This window comes from Anticarsia gemmatalis, chromosome 29 (assembly GCF_050436995.1).
Source record: "Anticarsia gemmatalis isolate Benzon Research Colony breed Stoneville strain chromosome 29, ilAntGemm2 primary, whole genome shotgun sequence".
NCBI lineage: Eukaryota > Metazoa > Arthropoda > Insecta > Lepidoptera > Erebidae > Anticarsia > Anticarsia gemmatalis.
In genome coordinates this window covers 3,545,136-3,566,433 of record NC_134773.1, presented here as the reverse complement: position 1 = coordinate 3,566,433, position 21,298 = coordinate 3,545,136, and the positions used below count along the sequence as shown (strand labels likewise).

The following is a 21,298-nucleotide window of genomic DNA, read 5'->3' as shown; positions in this document are numbered from 1 at the left end:
GTTGACATTTATTAAAAGTTTGCCAGTGTTAAAAATTCTTTGATTGGTAGTAATGGTAGTTTTTCCCTCCATAAATAACTTGATAATATCTTTTATATTTTACTTAATACACCAGCTTGATCAATAATGTGAGACCACCCAAAGTATTTTATCTACATAAAGAAAATAAATACAATTATTTATTAAGTTATTCTACTTTTAATTGCAAACAATAACTGTCTGAGTTTATTACTATCCAACACTAGAGGCGCTGAAGTATATTGTGCAAATATTTGAATTTGAACCAAATTTTATTGTCTTATAATAAAATCCTAATAAATAATAAACAATATAAATCACAAAAACACCAAAAAGCTTATTTCGTATATTTATATCTCGTCCTTGGTTTACCACTGAGTAATCTAGATGGCGCTTGTAGTCAAAAAAAATATGCTTCGCATAATCAATACTCTTGCTTATAGAGGTAATTCGGATAAGCTTTCGCTAAATATAATTTCATCAGACTTCCGAAGTTAATTATTATCATTATTTTATCCTTTGAGATCTTCTTAAAACACGCTTCGAACGCATTTGGACGATTTCGATCGAATTTCCTATTACTCTATCTTTTAATCTTTAAATATTTAATAAAATATATATTATATAAACAAATTATGTATACCTACACGATAAATAAAGTTATTTTATATAGATTTTATCAAAGTCATGAATGTTTCATGAGAAGGGGCTGAAGGGGGAGGAGCCAGGAAAGTCATAAATCACAGACCCGAGTGTCAATACTTACTAGTGATGGCAGCTACAAAGGTCGTGTCGATTATCGAAACAAAGTTATAACGATTTTCGATACATTTCAATTTGTGCTAAATATTATCCCTCTTTTTTATTTATTCTTAGGGTATAGTACGCGGCCGTTACAATGACGTCCCTGGCTATACTCCATATCTAAAATTCTTGTTCTTACTTTACTTCCTTGCAATAGTTTGTACCTATGTTCAGGCACACAGTTATTTGATGCTATTTGCCTGTGCTTTAATGACGGCATCCGATCCATCACCTACACTTACTCTGCTATATATCTTGTTATTTACCTTTATTCTAGCGCCTTGCTGCTGTGTTCAGACGTACAAAGATATTTAAATCCTGTTAAAACTGCCGTAAATACAACATTCATACATTTCCATCAACCACACTCCACTCTTTGTCTTGCTCGTAATTTGCATCGTATTACGGGCTTGCTGCTATATTCACGCACATAAAGTTAATCGGAGCGTTATACACACGCTGCAACAACGACGACGTTCCTCCGTTCCATCACCTAAACATTTCTCCTACATCTCTTCTCAAAACTTTACAATCTTCACAATAACTTGCAGCTATACTCATAGACATAAAGTTATTTGCAACAAACATTCGGATATCGTTATTCCCCTGAGTTTTCAGCTGGCACGGTTATGCGGGGGCGTTCGATAACCCAACCTCCTTTGCGAGTATTGTCCACGCCCATACATTTGAAGTCATGGCTCATTACGTATTCATTGTGGTGACATAATTACTTTTTAACAGGTCAGATAGGCAGTCGCGGCATGTAAAACACTGGTATTCAGCTGCATCCGGTGAGACTGGAAGCCGACTCCAACATAGTTTGGAAGAAAGTCTAAGCTGATAATTACTTTTTTTACGCAGTCTCATGGTTTATTTATATAGACTGACGTATAAACTAGACATAACTGGCCGAAGAACTTAATTTTTGCAAGTTTTTGGGGACACGCCCACTTTAAAATGTTTAATTATGCTACATTAAACAATAAATTCAACCCTTTACTGGTCTACTACTGGGCAAAGGTTCTTCCGGAATTAAGGTGGAGTCAGCTCTTGATCTGAGCTACATATTTATTTAAAATTTATGACATTTAAAACCAAAATTTTCATATTTAAAATTAATTTTACGTAATTTAAATATCTAAAAACCTATATTGGTATATTAGATTACAAATACGATAACATCAACTAAAAGAAGCCATAAATCAGAGAAGCGGACGTCCGATTCGCATGTCAATATTCCCTATTGCCCTCCCTAGGTACAGCATTTCATTTCTCTATGCACGCGGCCACTAGTCCAGTGAAAGCGTTGCATCCTGCATCAAGAATAAAATGAAGAACAATATATAAAAAATGTCGGCTTGTGCTATAAATGGCTGTAAAGCACGCAGAACGAATTACTATCGACTTAAAGGCATCACACTTCATCGGTAAGTGAAAAGAAACATATTTATTAATATTAGTCTTAAATTCAATGTAATGGCTGTCGATATTCCCGCGCATGCGTATAACTAACTTTAAGATAGAAATCTCGACTTGTGCTTGTAAATTTCTTTTCGGATTGTCTAAATCTGCGAGCAATAAGTATGTTGCCATGGTAACGAACTCCCCAAAATGATACCTAAGCGACCACGAGACTTGCATTCGGCTTAGGCGGGCAGATGAATATATTTTTGGCAAATTTTCCGTCGTTCTTTTGTTCTCCGCTGAGCATGAATTTTCCGCATACGAGTAGTTTTCGCATATATTTTAATATAACTACTCATTAATATAAAATTATAGGGTAGACTAATAACGGCTAAAATTTAAAACATGTCTACTGTAGTGTAGAATCCATTTCACAAAGCCATTGCTGCTTTTCCATGTAAAATGTTTAGCAAATGGTCGACGAAAATCGATAACGCAATTTAGGGGTGTAAAAAATGGCGGACTATAAGGGACGTAAAATATACAAAAAGTTCTGACTACCACGTGTGATATTATAATAGCGTGATGGTAAAACTTTATGTCTATTTTAGTACCTTTCAACATGCATGCGGAGGAAGATATTAATAGACTTTGAGAAAGAATGGCTGATAAAACATAATGAGTTATATCTTTAGAATTTTTCTGTTTAATTTATCAAATAAGATAAAATTGTTGGAGAAATAATTATCTAAGATTGTGTGACCTGCCCGCTGCCCAACCCGCACTTGGCCAGCGTGGTGGACTCAAGGCCTAACCCCTCCCTCATTACGGGAGGAGACCCTTGCCCAGCACTGGGACATTAATGGGTTAAATTTATTTTTATTTTGTGTGACCTGATTGAAGAGATAAGAAGAAGACTGAGAAATATATTTCACATTATTTTTATTTAATAATACTATTATACCTTACTATCATGCACTAAATTACGATACTTAACGGACCCAAAAATCAGGCAGCATTCGACTCTAATGTCCAATAAAAATAAAATAAATTTATAATTTTTTTACAACGAACTATTTAATATAAATTATAAATATAGATTTTAGATCTCAATCAAGTTATTTAATTTATTCTTGGATAAATTTATAATAAACCGAGCTGCGGCGCCAAAATCCGCATTGCGCAGAATTGATGCGCAATTTCGAGACTGTTCTTCTCTGTTGTTTGTCGTATGGTTAGTGGTCAACCGAGTGTCAAAGTTGTTCAAGCCGCCCGAGAGGCCTTTGACATGGCATAACGACTGTTATCTTAGTAGACAACCACCGGGACCGACTTTTAACGTGCCCTCCGAAGCACGGAGACGCCCAGTTCAAATACCACTATGCGGTCACCCATCTATGGAATGACCGCGCCAGTGGTTGCTTAACCCACAGATCGTTTACCGACCGGTGAGCGCAACTGGCTATGGGCGCCTTCTTCTCTGAATGACTTATTTGAGAAACGGTTTTTATACCACTTTTTATAGAAATATTAGTAAAATTATTAGAAATTGTATTTTTACTACTGTTTTAAGATATTATAGAATTGTGTAAGAGCAAAAATCAGATTTAATATCAAAATCAAAATCAAATCATTTATTCATTTAGGTCAAGTGCTGACACTTATGATAGTCAATGATACAGAGAGTGAATTTACCGCCAGTTCGGAAGGTAGGGCCAATGAGAAGAGCTGCCAACAAACTCCTGGCCACTCTTTTTTTATCTCCAAATGTAGCCTGTTACTGCCCCACTGGACGACACGGGTCTCCCTGGTTTAAACCCTTCTGTAATGAGGAAGGGGTTAATCCGGCGTTCTTTCGATACAACACACCTCTTTGGGCATTCCTAGGCAGTAACGGGTAAAAAACATACATATAACGATAATATACGTTATTTACTAAATTTATAAGACTTTTTAAAAAACTACAGTCAACTTGGGTAACTTTGAATCATTTGGGTAACATTGAACGTGGGAATTTGAACTAGTTTCGATTATTTTTTCATATGAAACCAACACAACTGATAAAGATTAATTTTAGCTTTGCAAACTTTTATCAATTGTGTTGGTTTCATATGAAAAAATAATCGAAACTAGTTCAAATTCCCACGTTCAATGCTACCCAAATGATTCATTACCCAAGTTGACGGTACTTAATATTTGTATATTAATTGATATTACTGCATGATTAGCGCAGTCGTTAACGTGGTCACCTCGCCACAATAACCGTAGCACCGCGTGTGGTTCGAATCCCATTTGACACAAATATGTGTGTGATAAGCACAAGTATTTGGTCTGAATCTTGTCATTAATCTATCTAAATAAGTATGTATTTAGAAGTAGGTATATGAGTACGTTTATCAGTTATTTGGTTACTATAATATTAGTTCTTCTTAGTTTCGAATCAAAAGACCATGTCAGTTGTCCAATGGTATTATATATCAGCTTAGCCTTTTTCCAAACTATGTTGGAGTCGGCTTCCAGTCTCACCGGATGCAGCTGAATACCAGTGTTTTACATGGAGCGACTGCCTATCTGACCTCCACAACCCAGTTACCTGGGATTTAACACGATACCCTTCGGTAAGACTGGTTGTCAGACTTTAAAGCTACTGACTACTGTCAACGACTGTCAAAGATCTTCGAAAATGACAGCCAGGACCCACAATTTAACGTGCCTTCCGAAACACGGAGGAACTCGATATGTGTTAGATGGTCACCCATCCACAGAACAACCTCGGCAAGCGTGGCTTAACCTCAGAGATCGATCCGCGCGGCTGTCGTTAACTAAGCCACGAGTATTGATTTATTTAAATGATATTTAAGGATATTTTTCAAATGCTCCCTTTATTTCAGGTTCCCTAAAAACCAAGCAGTAAAAGCCAAATGGATCGCCGCAGTGAGAGTGAACCGGCCGTCGTTTCACCCTTCCTCCAACAGTTTTATATGTTCGTTACATTTCACACAAGATTGTTTTAACATCGTTCAAGGAGTGAAGCTTTCTACGCGCATCAAATGTAACGCGTACCCTACTAAGTACCTTATTATCCGGGTATGTATATAATCTATACTAATCTATGTAAATAAAATGAATTACCGAAATTTTACTGTTGCATAACCTATTTATTGAGGAAGGCTATAGGCTATATAACATCACGCTACATCCAATATAGCAGCAGAGTACCAATAAAAAATGTTACAAAAACGGGGAAAATTCTGACCACTTCTCTCCTTTGTGACGCAAGCCAAGTTGCGCGGGTCAGCTTGTGTATGTATAATACCATTTTCATACATATAAATCAACACACAAATCAGGTTCGTAGTACTCGTAACCGGCGGTCCTGTATGACAACATGTATGTATGTGAATGAAGCAAGGGAAGTTTGTAAAGCCGCGTCCAGACTAAGCTCTCTACACAAAAAAGCTCGATATTTGGGTACCTCACGAGCTCACTGAAAGAAACCTAATGAACCGTGTACTCATTTGTGATTCTTAAAGCCAAAGAGATTTTATTACAAGTTTATACATACTATAATGCGAAAAGACTTTTTCCCTGACCTAATATTTTTTTTCTCTTTAGCCTGAAGGACGACAACGTCGCGATGGTTATGACGAACCCGGTACTCGAAGCCCGACAAGACCCCCGGACACACACAGACCCCAAGAAACGCACAGACCCCCGGAAACGCATAGACCCCCGGACACACACAGAATGGATTTCAACGTAAGCAATTTATATTCATTCCTTTATCCGACAGATATTTGTTTTCGATTTTAACAATAGGGTAGTTGACTATCAGTCAAATCAGCTAAGTACTCTTTATGAAATATCAATAACAATTAGTATAGAAAAACGACCTAGTGACGTCATAAGTTCCTATTATTGATGTCAAATAAGTGCCTAATAGATTGTTTCAGTCTGTAATAACTACAATTTCAAATTGTAAACATAGCGTGAGCATTTTGAATGAACCTTTTACTAATACAAGTTAAATAATTTTACATTAACATAGTCAACTACTCTATTATTGAATCCACGACTAGCTCGGAAAGTCACCATCAGCCTAGCCTTTCTTTCAACTATGTCGGAGTCGGCTTCCAGTCTCACCAGATGCAGCTGACAGCAGTACATATTTTACATGGAGTGACTGTCGGACCTCCAAGGCAAAAGGCTCACGGCATCTTTTAAATTTTCAGGAAAAGCAACGTCTAATAATTGCCATAACGTACAGATTTCTTGAAATTCAGTACGAAGCGTTGAAAGCTCAATTCGGCAATCTCTACAATTTAGATTCATTTGCCGATATTTTGACAAGAACTTGTTTGGCCACTGGCGTGAGTAGGGAAGCCATTGTTAAGATAATTGAAGACCAGGAGAATTTCAAGGTGACGACCGAGTATACCCGATTATTCTGGCAGTGGTTGATCGATCAGAGCAGACGCGGGTAAGTTGTATTAACTCTTTAAATCTATACTAATATTATAAGCTGAAGAGTTTGTTTGTTTGAACGCGGTAATCTCAGGAACTACTGGTCCGATTTGAAAAATTATTTCAGTGTTAGATAGCCCATTTATCGAGGAAGGCTATAGGCTATATATAATCACGCTACGACCAATAGGAGCAGAGTAGCAGTAAAAAATGTTACAAAAACGGGGAAACATTGACCCATTATCTCTTATGTGACGCAAGCGAAGTTGCGAGGGTCAGCTAGTTTGGTTATATAGTAGATTCAGCTTTATTATATTAGTATAGATTTATAATATTAGTATAGATTTAGCTTATTTTGATTGATGTGAATAATAAACATTGTAAATATTCTTTTAAAAAATAAAAAATAATTAAGAATCTCCTCCTTTAGTACTAAAAAAACTAAAAATCAAACATTTTCAACAGTATGGCCCCCGCACACGTCGAACAAATGCCATTCGCCATGCCCCAGACACCAGGCTTTTTACCAACATGGCCTCGTACTTGGCTACCAAGAGACCCTTCACTCGAAATAAACGTAACTCCTGAACCGTTACCGATGGAAACCAGGGCAGTGATAGGCCAATTACAAGAGCGAGATATACATGTACAGCAACTAGTTCAGACGGCTCTAGGAACTTTGCACACCAATTTAGGTGATGTACGAAACGAGAATAACGAAGAATTTGATCCTAATGTACTGAATATCTGTCCAGAAGTGATATTAACGGAGTCTAACGAAGTCTTGCCTCAAAGCAAAGAGAACGATCGTGAATTACCGCCGATTATGTTTAACTATGATAGGTACGAAGAGTTGATGTGGTAAGTCTTTTGGGATTTTTTTTATTTGTTTTATAATAGTTAGTTCTTGAAGGGATGCGATTCTTGAAATGTGTCAATTAACTTTTATTTAGCTTTCCACCCACGGCTTTGCCCGCGTGGCATTTCGCCCCATTAGGCGAGAAATTTTCAAATCTTTTCAAGAGTTCTTTTGAAAGTTATCAAGTTTAAGAGTTTACGGTAGGCTGACCCTATATGGGACGAAAAGCCAGCAAGAGAAAGGGGGGAATTTTTAAAAATCCTCTCTTACACTTTTGAGAAATAGTCTTATATAACAATGTAATTATTTTTTTTACAATCTACTTGATCTTTAAAAAAGAAATCAACATTCCTATTGCTTTTGCAGGACTTTTCTAAACCCTTTACAAGAGGCACGGACAAATAACACTAATTCAGAACCTATGTGGAACAATGAACAACAAGACCACGCATCGTCGCAATACACGAATGTACCACCAAATTATGACCACGTTTTCCCTGGTCAAAATTTGCCCGAACGAAACAACAGCTGTCCCGACTCAATGCCTACGCAAAATGTGCCATTCTCTATGAATAATTGTTGCTATGGACCTCAAACGAATCAATTTTACCCTCAAAATAACATGACTAACCAAAATGAAATTTCGAGCAGCCAAAATACGAATGAAGGCAAAAATATAAATTTGAAAATACTGGAATCTATTTCTCGATGTGACGCTGCGTGGTGGGAGTACATAAAACGCTATGTAAATAGCAATATATATAATACCGATACAACTGGACAAAATACTCATGCACCTGGTCAAAACATACCAAGTCATAGCCAAAATAATATACGATCTGTTTCGTCCAGTCAAAATGAGTCTCAATATCGTTCAGCGGGCCAAAGAAATTGTACTATAACGTCGGGTCAAAGCACTGACTGTTACGCAACATCGGCTGAAAATAGCAACTGGAGTGCAACTTCGAGCCAAAGTAGCTGGCCAGTTTCATCTAGTCAAAGCAACTGGAGTGCAACACCGGGCCAAAGTAGCTGGTCTGTTTCATCCAGTCAAAATGATTCAATGTACGTTTCAGCGGGCCAAACAGCTACTGTTACATCGGGCCAAAATTCCGAATGGCTCACACAAAATCAATCAAATTATGTTTCACCGAGGCAAACTACTAATACAACATCGTACCAAACTGAAGGGAACGATACGTCGGGTTATAGCAATTGTAAGGTTTCAGCCAGACAAGGTGACAGCCAAAATAACCCGGCGATTAGTCGAAGCAAAATTTGCACGAAATCTTCAGAAAGTAATGCACCACCGGTCGAAAATAATCTGATAAACTATGAACTTTTGCAGAAATTACTTGATAGGGGTGTTTCTGTGGCATCAACTTCGCATCCAACTCCTTCAAGTACACTTACAGATGATGAAGCTTTGAGCAATCAAAATGACTCAAATAATGCATTATTACGGGATAATATCAACAATTACGCAAACACAGACACAGAAAGACTGCGTAATAACGGGAATTCGCTCTATCGTGGCCAAAATTCTTACTCAAATAGATCAGAAGGTGGGAATAACGATTCAGATGTTGCTTTAGATCTCTCTATAAACCAAGGTCGATCAATGTCGAATGATTACGAAATGGTATCGCCAGTCACGCCAAATTATGAAGAGAATGCAGTAGACAAAGTGGGTGACGTTACTAGGCCGACAATTCAGAATGGTTTCTTCGGGGATGATGTCGAAGTTGAGAATATAACAGTGGAGCCGGATCTGGATAGGCTTTGCCTGTAAGTATAATTTTCATTTTACTCGTTTACGTGAATTAAGTTCTCGGTATAAAATTGTGCGTTGATTAAGATTTGAACTTTGCATCATTTATCTAAATCTGTTGAATAGTTTCAGTCTGATTTAGTTGCAAATAACCAAACTTTTAGTATTTATAATTTTATAGTTCAATAATTTAGTAAAGAGCGTTGCATGCAAGGCTACCGGAGTGCAGAAAATTAAGAATTTAGCACATCGATAGGTATGACTCCTCGGCTTATGCAGCTCATGGGGGCCTGTTTGATAAAACTTCTTTAGAAATACAAAGAATTTCAAATTACAATCGAGATAAATTTCCCTGCTAAGTTGTGGGACAATAATAACTTTACTATCATTACACTTTGCTAATTGCACGATTGCATCTATTTCAGATTAACCGAGCCTACCAAACCAATAGCAGAGATAACTCCTACATCAACCGCCAAAGGAAAGAAAAAAGGATCCATAGTTAAAGGATTGAAACTTGAAGTCAAAAAAGCCAAATTGAATGAAAATGCGACACCGGTTGTAGAAATAACTAAAGAATCTGGCACAGAATTTAAATCAACACCTGATGTACCTACCCATAGCACTAGTCCACCCATAGCAGAATTTTTAATAGTTACGTCATCTTCACCCCCCGTGCAAGTCCAGAAGCCTGATACAGCATCCAGTTCAGAAGATGAAATAGACATCAATGAAGGATGGCCAGTAGTCAGGAATAATGCAGTTGAAACCAGATATGAACTGGATTTAGGGATAAATTCACATTTATCGCTACCGCGATTACAAGCGGCTAGAGTTAGGAATCGGCTGCAAGATGTAGAACCAGATAAATCATCTGAACTTTACAAACAGTTGACCAAACCAACATCTAAGCCGAATAAGGAAATAAAAGATTCTGTAAAAGACTCCAGTGTAGCTAAATCACAGTTCCTTAAACCTGACCGTTCTGCAGCAATGAATGCTAATAATGTACCATCAGAAATCATACGTAATGTGGTCGAGGCAAATAGACTTGAATCTGATAAACGTATATCAGTTGATACCACAATACAAGTTGAAGTAGCACCGGATATTGTTAAAACCATACATGCGGACAACATTGTTGCAGAAGAAATGACCACGTCTTCGAATAAACAGCAGCCCGACACTACAAATACAAGTGATAAGCCAGCAATTGACAATCAAGCGATTGATCATCTTGTGCAAAGAAAAGAAACTACATTGAATGATCCAACAGACCTTCAATCATCAAATGACGAATTAATGGATGAGCAAATGGAAGATATGTTGTTGCAATCTGATACAGATTCTTCAGATGATGAAATGGAAGGAACTCCAACGCAGACAGCTAAAGAATATGAAGCGATGTTGTTGGATGAAGCATTGTCTGATGAAAATACAGAACAATCAATGGAAAAAACTAGTAAAAATAAGGAAACAGTGAATGAGAAACATGATGAGTTTGTATTAGATACAAATGAAAATATAACGCCATTAGAAAAAGAGAAAGACGAAGCTGTAAGTCAAATGTTTCCGGAAATTTTGTCTGATGATTTAGCAGAAAGCGATGTCCCGGTGGATGAAGCGCAAATATTAGATCCGAAATTAGAAAAAACTGTAAATGAAGTGATCGAATTTTTAGGATCCCAGCTTATAGCTAAAACAGGTCGTGTTGAATGTACAACAGATCCACCATTTGCTAATGGGGACTATGCACCTATCAATGAGGAGGAAACTTCACATGTCATGAATTATAATGGATTTATACATGATTCACTTGAAACCGAAGATATAACTCCAGAGCTCGCACTACAAACAACTGAAATGTCTCAAGACCCAGCTTCTACAGCTATATCAGGACTAACTTCAGAAGTCCAAGAAGACCTCCTGGGTCTGCAATTCCTGTCTCATGTCGCAGAATTTGTGAGAACACAGCTTCCCCAAAACATTTCAAGGTCAGAAGTAACAGATGGTACAGAAAACTTAACTAACGAACAATCGGAGCTTATACAACCTTCAGAACAAATTACTGAACCTATAATTAACGCAGAACTAGGAACTGTACAACCAAATCAAGCCACAAAGGAAAATGTTGGAAAAGATGATGAAATGAAATCAAAACGTACAGTTACAGGCAGAAAGAGGAAAAGGAAGCCTTTATCAGAATCACAATTTGTTAGCTCCAAACCTTCTAAAATGAGGAAATCCTCTCTCTTGGTAGGTCCTACAACGAGACTACAAGCTAAATTAGAAGAAAACATTGAATCTGATTATGAACCCGATATAATAAGCTTAGCTACTGAAAATGTACAACCTGATGAGCCTGAAAAACAGATTGAAGGTCCAACTGTTGCATTAGAAGCTTCAAAACTTGACACTGAAACGGCAGTTGAAAAATTGTCATCTGAACCAGCTGAAAATACTAGTTTTGAACCTGTTATTTCAGAATCAGCAACTGGGAGCTTAGAATTGCAAGGGCGGGTAAAAGCTAGTCACACCGAAAAGGCAGATTTGACTAAAGAAGCAGAAAAGAACTCTTCAAATAGTTTACAAGCAAAATTGGATGATAATTCCGATTATGAGCAGGACATAATAAGTATAGAGACAGAATTTGAACGCGTTACGAAAATTAAAGTAGAAAGCGATCCATTGATTCCTAAAATAGATCCCGCGGTAAGAGAATCAAAATTAAAACCAATTATGAAACAAATAATTGTTTCGGAACCAATTGAGATTTTAGATTCAGATGATGAAGCCAATGATGAAATTGCGGCAAAAGACAAAAATACAACAATGGAATCAAAAGTAGCTGATCAGTCTGAAACTGACGAGTTAGAATCTCAAGAGTCAGAATCTAGAGAGTCGGTACCTCACGAGTCAGAAGCTCACGAGACAGAGCCTCAGGAGGTAGAACCTGACGATTCGGAACATGGCAAGTCGGAACCCCAGCAATCGGAACCCCAGAAGTTAGAACCCCAGCAGTCGGACAGCCTACAGTCCGAATCCCAGCAGTCGGACCGCCAACAGTCCGAACCCCAGCTGTCGAAACGCCAACAGTCCGAACCCCAGCAGTCGCAACGCCAACAGTCCGAACCCCAGCAGTCAAAATCCCAGCAGTCGGACCGCCAACAGTCCGAACCCCAGCAGTCGGACCGCCAACAGTCCGAACCCCAGCAGTCGAACCGCCAACAGTCCGAACCCCAGCAGTCGGACCGCCAACAGTCCGAACCCCAGCAGTCGGACCGCCAACAGTCCGAACCCCAGCAGTCGAACCGCCAACAGTCCGAACCCCAGCAGTCGGACCGCCAACAGGCCGAACCCCAGCAGTCGGACCGCCAACAGTCCGAACCCCAGCAGTCGGACCGCCAACAGTCCGAACCCCAGCAGTCGCAACGCCAACAGTCCGAACCCCAGCAGTCAAAATCCCAGCAGTCCGACCGCCAACAGTCCGAACCCCAGCAGTCGAAACGCCAACAGTCCGAACCCCAGCAGTCGGACCGCCAACAGTCCGAACCCCAGCAGTCAAAACCCCAGCGGTCGGACCGCCAACAGTCCGAACCCCAGCAGTCAAAACCCCAGCAGTCGGACCGCCAACAGTCCGAACGCCAACAGTCAAAACCCCAGCAGTCGGACCGCCAACAGTCCGAACCCCAGCAGTCAAAATCCCAGCAGTCGGACCGCCAACAGTCCGAACCCCAGCAGTCAAAATCCCAGCAGTCGGACCGCCAACAGTCCGAACCCCAGCAGTCGCAACGCCAACAGTCCGAACCCCAGCAGTCGGACCGCCAACAGTCCGAACCCCAGCACTCAAAACCCCAGCAGTCGGAACGCCAACAGTCCGAACCCCAGCAGTCGGAACGCCAACAGTCCGAACCCCATAAGTCAGAATCCCACCAGTCAGAACCCCACCAGCCAGTACCCCACGCGTCAGAACCTCACCAGTCCGAACCTGAGGAGTTAGAATCTCACAAGCCTGGACCCCAGCAGTCAGAATCTCACGAGTCGATACCCCACCAGTCAGAACCACACGCGTTAGAACCTGGCGAGTCTAAATCTGACGATTTTGACGAGCCAGAAGCTGACGGATCAGTACCTCATGACTCAAAACTTGGCGAATCAAAACCTGACCATTCAAAACCTGACAATTCAGGAACTGATGATCCAGAAGATAAAAAAGAAATAAATACAGGGAAAAAAGAAACGACAAATGCTGAACTAAATAATACAGCAACTTGTAATATTCAAGAAAATGATTTAACATCAACGCCGTCAACATCCAATACAGAGCTTACTATTGAACTTAATACTACAAAAGACGATAACTGTGGTAAAGATAAACCTAGCTCTACAGAAGACGGTAAAGATGAAGATGCTGTTTTTAACTCCAAAAATGCTTTAGAAAGTGATGCTGAAACCGTGAAAGAAGATATATCTACTGAAAATAACATATCTAATATACTCGATGAGGGAGCTGAATTACAGTCAGCTGCAAATTTAACAGCTGTGGAGAGTAAAGCGAAAGATACTGTTCAATCTAATTTAAACGAAGATTCGGAAAAGTCTTCCGAGTGTAAAACACAGTCTCCTATTACATCTGGACCTATAGATGACAATAAGGTCAATGACTCTAAAGAAACACCGGAAAGCATTAAAAATGGTTCAAACGTACAAGACTTAACATTAGAACATGATAAACCGGAACCGGATAAAGGTAGTAAAGAACCAAATCAAAATGAAGAAATGAATGTTCCAAAAACGCCTGAATTGGATAAAGTCACTACTAAATCGAAACAAAATAAAAAAAAGATTGTACCAAAAACGAAGGTAAAAAAGACTGCTAAAAGCAAGAAAAAATTAAAGTATGAGAAACCGACAATTGAGCCTGGTATAGTTGAAATAGATTCAGACGATGAATTACCTACAGACAAAAACGTTAATGAAAATAAATCTAAAGAAACTGTAGAAAAGGTGACTGTTAAAAAGGAAAAAACAGACGCAGCTAATTCACAAACTGCAACCGAGCCTGGTACTAAAGAAATTTCCAAGCCAGAGATTAAAAAAGCTAGCCCTAAAATTGTACAAGACGTACCACCAAAAGACAAAAAAGCATCTGCTTCTAAAAGTAATAAAAAGAAGGTTAAAACAAAATCAAAACCTGCTACAAAAATGGTAAAACCAAAGGTAGAGCCTGGAACTAAAAAACCGAATTTAAAACAAAACAAACCAGATCCAGTTATTCTACCTGGTATTATTGCTATTGATGATTCTGATGATGACGAAGGTAGTGTAAATACAAATGATGAAGAGAGTAAGAAAAGTGATAATACAAAAGCTAAACAGGATAAAGAAAAATGTATTGATCCCACTGAAAAAGAAAGTGGCACAGTATCACCAACACCTAAGACAGATGATGATGTTAACTACGAACCGCAGCGAAAGATAATGAAAACTAGTACTAATTACGAAACAAGAGTATTAGCTAAAATATCGAAAGCAGACTGTTTGAAAATCAAAAATGATTTAAAAATACGAGCTCAACCTACGGGAACTAATAATGTTGAGGATGAAAAACGTGAATCTGAAATGATTGAAAATACTTCTGAAAATGAGCCAAATTCAAATACAAGTACGACTCAAGATTTAAAGAGGAAGAAAAGGATCGTGAAATGTAACGAAAACAAACCACCTTCAGTCAATATAGAAGGAGGAACTGTAGAAAAAGCAATGACGAAAAATACCGAAAATGAAAGTGAAGTAAATGATATAGTTGAACCGGAAACAACAGAAGATAATGAATTAACCCCAAATAAGGAAGCTGAAGATACTTGTCCAGCAAATGGAGAAGTAAGCTCAAGTACAGATAAAATGGCAACGACAGAATTAGTGACGAGAACTAAATCTGTCATAGAATTTGCTAAAACACCCTCTTCGGAAGACACTCCAGATGACAAGCAAATTGAAGAAACACATACAGATTTGCTAACAGGTCCTGACGAGGGATGTAAAGATAAAAAAGTAGAAAATTCTGCCGTTGAGACTGGCCTAGGTACAGAAACCGAACATGTAAGTGCTACACAAGGGATACCAAACATTGAAGGGACAAATGATAATTTAGGATCTAATAGTACTGAAATGCACACTGATCCAAGAATGGACAATGAAGCAGATGAAATTGTTGGCATGGTAACTCAATGTGCAGACCCAACACAGGATAAAATCCAGACAGAAGAACAGGATTCTGAAGTAAAATGTAACGACACAAGTGATGTCGCTGATAAAACTGACCCAGATGAAGTGACCAGTACTACAAAAGATCCTAAAGAACTGATCTCAAATGATCCTGAATCAGAATCTGAGAACAATGAAATAAATGATAAAAATGAACCGGAAAAAGACACGAGTGAAATCCCTGAAACGGAAACTGAATTTGTAAATACAGTATCAGAGGAAGAAAACAAGACAAGAAATCCTAAAGAGGCGGCGACAGTTTCAAATGGTCCTGAATTAGGTTCTAAAAGTAATGAAGGAAATGATGTGGTCGATAAAACAGAACTAAAAGACGCTCCAGCAAACGAAATATCTAAAACAGAAACTCGATGTGAAGACACACAAAACATGACAAAAGATGATAAAGAGGCGTCGACAGTTTCAAACGACCCTGAATTAGGTTCTAAAAGTAATGAAAAAGACGATGTGGTTAATAAAACTGAACTAGCAGACGCTCCAGCAAACGAAATATCTAAAACAGAAACTCAATGTGAAGACACACAAAACATGATGACAACAGGTCCTAACAAGGGGTCGAAGAGTAATGAAACAGTTTCAAGCGACACTAGATTAGAAACCGAAAGTAATGGAAAACATGATGTGAAAGTTAAAAATGGACAAAAAGATATGAATAAAATGGCTGAAACAGAAACTCAATGTGAAGACATAGCTCAAGAAAGTGAAAACGTCACAAATGATCCTAAAGAAGGGTCGAAGAATAATGAAGTGGGTTCAAATGATTCTAAATTAGAATCTGAGAACAATAAAATAAAAGATGTGGTTGTTAAAACTGAACAAGAAGACACTTCAGAAAATGAAGACGCTGAAACCGATAATGAAACGGATTCAGACGACTCTGAATCAGGATCTGAAAATGATGAAGAACATAATGTGCCAGTCAAGACTGAACAAGAAGACACTTCAGAAAGCGACGAAAAAGATAATGAAACGGGTTCAAACGACCCTGAATCGGAATCTGAACATGAAGAAGCACTTGATGTGCCAGTCAAGACTGAACTAGAAGACACTTCAGAAAATGAAAATGATAAAACTGATAATGAAACAGGTTCAAACGACCCTGAATCAGGATCTGAAAATAATGATGAACATAATGTGGTGGTTAAGACTGAATCAGAAGACACTCCAGCAAATGAAATGGCTGAAAATAAAACTCAAAGTACAGGCACAAATCACGAGAACACAAATAAAAATATTCCAAAAAATTCTAAAACAGCTTCTAAGAATAACGAACAACAAGATGTAGTTGTGAAAACTGAAGCTGAAACCACTGAAACTGAAGAACAAATAGAAACACGTAAAACGGTGAAATTAACGACACAAGGAACGCAAACATCAATATTAGATATAAAGACTGAAATAAAAATAGAAAATGAGATAAAGAAAGAAGAAATAAATGAGGCTACAACCGCCGCTGAAGAGATTTTTGTACTGGATTCGGATTCAGATTCAGATATAGAAGTTAGCGTAACAGGCAACTTTCCCAAACCAAAACCAATGCCTAGGTAAGTAAACTTTTGAATACGTGATACTTATGCCCGGTTTCTGAGGTACATTTAGCGGTAGTTTATCTATTCAAACTGTCATGTTTATGCTTATAGACACAGACTACTTTTTCAAACGAATTACTAACCCCCAGTTTCTGAGGTACATTTAGCGGTAGTTTATCTATTCAATAGCGTTTAAATTCATATAAAAATACATAATAAACCGATAAACTACCATTGGAGTACTCAGAAAATGGACTCGTCAATTCGTCGTCAACTCGTCATTCCAAAAATTTGCTATAAGTTTTACTTATTAAATAAACTTTCGTTATGTAAAACCATTTACAAATATTAGGCGTATATTGAATTGGTATTCGATCAAATGTATTTATATTCACTTACCATAATATTGTCGACTTTCCCGCGCATTTTCTTTTTCTTTGTTTAGCTTGGTGGCGATCGTAGCTTAGGACCGAATTGCGCCAATAACAGATTATTAATCGAAAAACATTTTACAGTCGCAACATTTACTGTTATACAACCATGTTCAAACGAAAAAACCTAGCATAATTCACTTAAAATAGATATCAATTGATTGTGGTCGCCATTGCTAGGTAAATATTATTTGTGATTTTTTTCTTGTTTACAATAACTAAAATAGTGATGTACCTATTTAAATGTAAGTCGAGATTATTGTCAGTAATGGGGTGAAATGAAAATGAATGGGCGCGTTATCATTTGACGTAGGTAGGTATATTTATGAACGTTTTTGATAATTTAATGAGATCTGAAGAATAAAATTATATCCTACATTTTATAATAATATAACTAATAACTTTAATTTGTTACAGGACCTTGTCCCGAAAGTAAAGGAGAACGGAGACCAAAAGGAAAGTGCAATTTAGTTATTTTTAAAATTTTCAACTACTTAGATTAATTTAAACAAAATGACTGAATTTTGGACATATATTTTAGTGTACCTACGTAACTTCTAGAAATATTTCCTTATTATTTTTTAAGTTGGAATGAACTGAACTTACTAGTTATTTAGATTTAAGAAAAAGTCCTTTTAGAGTTTATTAATGTTTTTTTAATATTTTTTATCATAAAGTTTATTTAAAATTGTAAATAAGTAGGTGTAAGGCAATCTAAACGTTAGATTTCGGTGTCAAACATTCGTATTAATTAGTAGATATTTGGCAAAACAATGTATTATAATATACTTCATAAATTATTAAAGATGTATACGTATAATTAAATAATTAGTGGTTAATTAAATAACAATTATGGGTTGTCCAATAATCGGTTCAGACTAAAAATAATATTCAAACAAGTCATCAAATATGATTGAAGTGATATAGACAGTATGATATCACGAGTAAATAAGTGGCGTGTAAGCTTCACTCACATGTAGCATCTGGAAAAGAAAGGGTGAGTATATATATATATGATTATTGGACAAAAGCAGTACTTATATTGTACGTTTACTTTTTACTTAAAAACTTTCAAATCGATCGACTTAAATTGTCGTACTTACATTTCACATCACTATCAATGTCAAACGTTATATTTTTGGAGGGAAAATCGAGGTTATATTTTATGAACAATTTTTATCATTATTTGTCAAAATGTCCATTAATTTTATTGTAAAAATCCTATCTCTTTTATATTGATATTATTAAGAACGAAACTATTTACACCCCTAATATTTTTCTGAAACTATACCTACCTACGTAAATTGATATTTGTTAGAATTAAGATAATTATAATATAAATAATATAATAGAATGAATTAGCTCCAATCAAGCACAGCAAAACTACGTTTAGGTATATTTTTTTTGTTTTTTTTTCTTTCGGCGTGCACATACGCTCATCGAAACACTTGCGAATTCGGTGGCATTCGTTACCCTCAAGTATTTTTTTATTTAAGTCAAGATCTAGTTTAACACTTCCGAATAAGTTACGGTTAGCATAAAATCAAGTAAATATTTTTTCATACACTTGCTGTCACTTTGTCCATCTAATTTGATAACCGAAACTTACTTGTTGGTCTTGACCTTTTAGTTAGAAATTATCTAAAGAGTACATTTTATATATTTTGGCTGTAAGGAATCGCGCTACTGGTTATGCTATAAAAAGTAAAAAGAGTTTTGTCGTGTGCTAAATTCTGGATACGCCATTGTTAATAACAATATTACACGCCACGGCAAGCGAAATATACGGAGACATAACAACGACGTTCCGTTCCGTCACACGCACTTCACATTTCTTTTCGTGTTCTACCTAGCGGCTTGTTGCTAATTTCACTTACACAAAGTTAAACAGCGCAATATTTTAATTGTGCTATAATCAAAGGGTGTCATATTTTAACTTTATTATTATTAATTGTAGGTTAAGTATTTATTGAATGTATGTAATCCTTTTACTTAGTATATAAATCAAAAAGACTTTTGATCTCAATGTGATGTTAGTAGTGTAAAGAGGTATTTCTCTTTAAGAAATAAAAGCTTTGTCAAACAGGACGTTTACTTAAAGTTACGAGTAAGTTTATAAGAACACTTAATTATAAATTTTGTGAGACAGAGTAAATACAATCATAACTAAATATTTATGTCCCACTGCCGGGCAAGGGTCTCCACTCGGAATGGGGTTAGGCCCTGAGTTCATTAAAATCATACTAAAACAAAAATAATTATAAATTTTAAAGACTTTGTATGCGCCAAACAACTTGAACCCAAGTAGGTGTTTAAAGCAAACTGAACGTAGACACAGTGCAGAGGACCCTCGGTTGACTGTTCTAACAATCGAGCGATCGAAGCGCAATAGTCCTCGACGTCGCGAAGCGGATTTAAAATTCGTTTATTATGATGTACCGATATAGTTTAAGTTGCTTAGCGGCAACTAGACACCTTCATAACAATAATGATATTATTTTGAATTCTCTTGTATTTATTCCAGTACTTAAACGACAAATAAATAGCGGACAATCAAGCTAAGGCATTCTGTTTGACAAAGCCTTTAATAATTTTGAACGAATGAAATTCGTAAGACTATAAAAATGTTTTGCTATGAATTATTTTTAAAAGCTAAGCTTTATTCGCCTGAAACAAAAATGTCTTTTAGCATAAATTCGAAAAGCTAAGCTAAGAATTGTATGTTTTGCATAAATAAATAAACCGCGCTGTGATATTTTTTTACTTTTTAAGTTTATATAATTTGTGTGACATGTTTTAATATGCAGTGGCGTAACTTTGGCGCGGAAATTAATCAACATCCCTATTATAGTATTTAACCCTGGGCTTCGCACGATCTCAGTACGCTACTGCACATTATAATACGACATTTTAAAAATAGTTTTGGATTTGATGCGACTGCTAAAATAGTTATGTTATTGCTCAAATATATTTTAAGGTTAAAATTTTGCATAAATTAGCCTTTCTGTTGAAAAAAAAAAGCGACTTATCATCATTTAATTCTTCTCTTCACCGAGAGATGGCGTTGGTTGTGCTTTTGTTATCTGTAATCTCGGGTGCCAATAGTCTTTCCTCATTTTGGCGCTACTTGTATTTTACGAATTTAGATATAATAACTTTGTAATGTATAAATATGTAGTCATAATATTATTTGGATGTTAAATTAACTCATGTTGAAAAAAATAATGCTATAAAAATTCATGACTCGATTATTAAAAAAAAAAAGTAATGAATATCTCTATGAAACAAAAACAGATTAAAAGAAACAATAGATCGAGTCGAATCATATTAAATCAGTTGTCAGAATTATAAAGTCTATTTATTTCCTGAACCTTTACATACAAACTTCAACTTTAATTTATTTATTTATCAAAAGGACTTACATAACCAGCCTATAAACCAAAGAATTAACGCTACTTTGGTTTCCAGAGACGCTATTTATTAAAAAGTAGGTATAACCGCCATACGTTTAAGAGCAAAGTGCGGAATCTCTTGTTAAAACAAGTAGCAGAATCGTCACACTCGTCTTAGTTTTTATTTATGTATGTATATTTATTATTCATAATATATATATTGTATAATTCAGAATATAGTATATTTTATTATTTATTTATGTATATGGGTATATGTATTTAATATTTCTTATTTGTTAATCATTATGTACATATATATAAACCTATCTATATTTAAGTAC

At 36.6% G+C, this 21,298-nt stretch overlaps 1 protein-coding gene across 1 annotated transcript; it reads left to right on the top strand.

The window, feature by feature from the left end:
- The first annotated feature begins 2,076 nt into the window (after window positions 1-2,076).
- On the top strand, window positions 2,077-19,816 carry LOC142984998 (uncharacterized). The gene is made up of 8 exons (XM_076132908.1): window positions 2,077-2,249; window positions 5,118-5,313; window positions 5,842-5,985; window positions 6,459-6,706; window positions 7,156-7,551; window positions 7,916-9,337; window positions 9,746-17,149; window positions 17,983-19,816. Exons 1-8 carry the CDS (start codon window positions 2,173-2,175, stop codon window positions 17,999-18,001), a joined length of 9,906 nt encoding a protein of 3,301 aa, XP_075989023.1. The 5' UTR covers window positions 2,077-2,172; the 3' UTR covers window positions 18,002-19,816.
- Window positions 19,817-21,298: the final 1,482 nt, after the last annotated feature.

Excerpts from the sequence above, each read along its gene's own strand:
- LOC142984998 (XM_076132908.1), top strand. The coding sequence starts at position 2,173 with ATGTCGGCTTGTGCTATAAATGGCTGTAAAGCACGCAGAACGAATTAC. Across the intron at positions 5,314-5,841 it reads CTAAGTACCTTATTATCCGG|CCTGAAGGACGACAACGTCG; the intron begins GTATGTATATAA and ends TTTTCTCTTTAG. Across the intron at positions 9,338-9,745 it reads GATCTGGATAGGCTTTGCCT|ATTAACCGAGCCTACCAAAC; the intron begins GTAAGTATAATT and ends CATCTATTTCAG.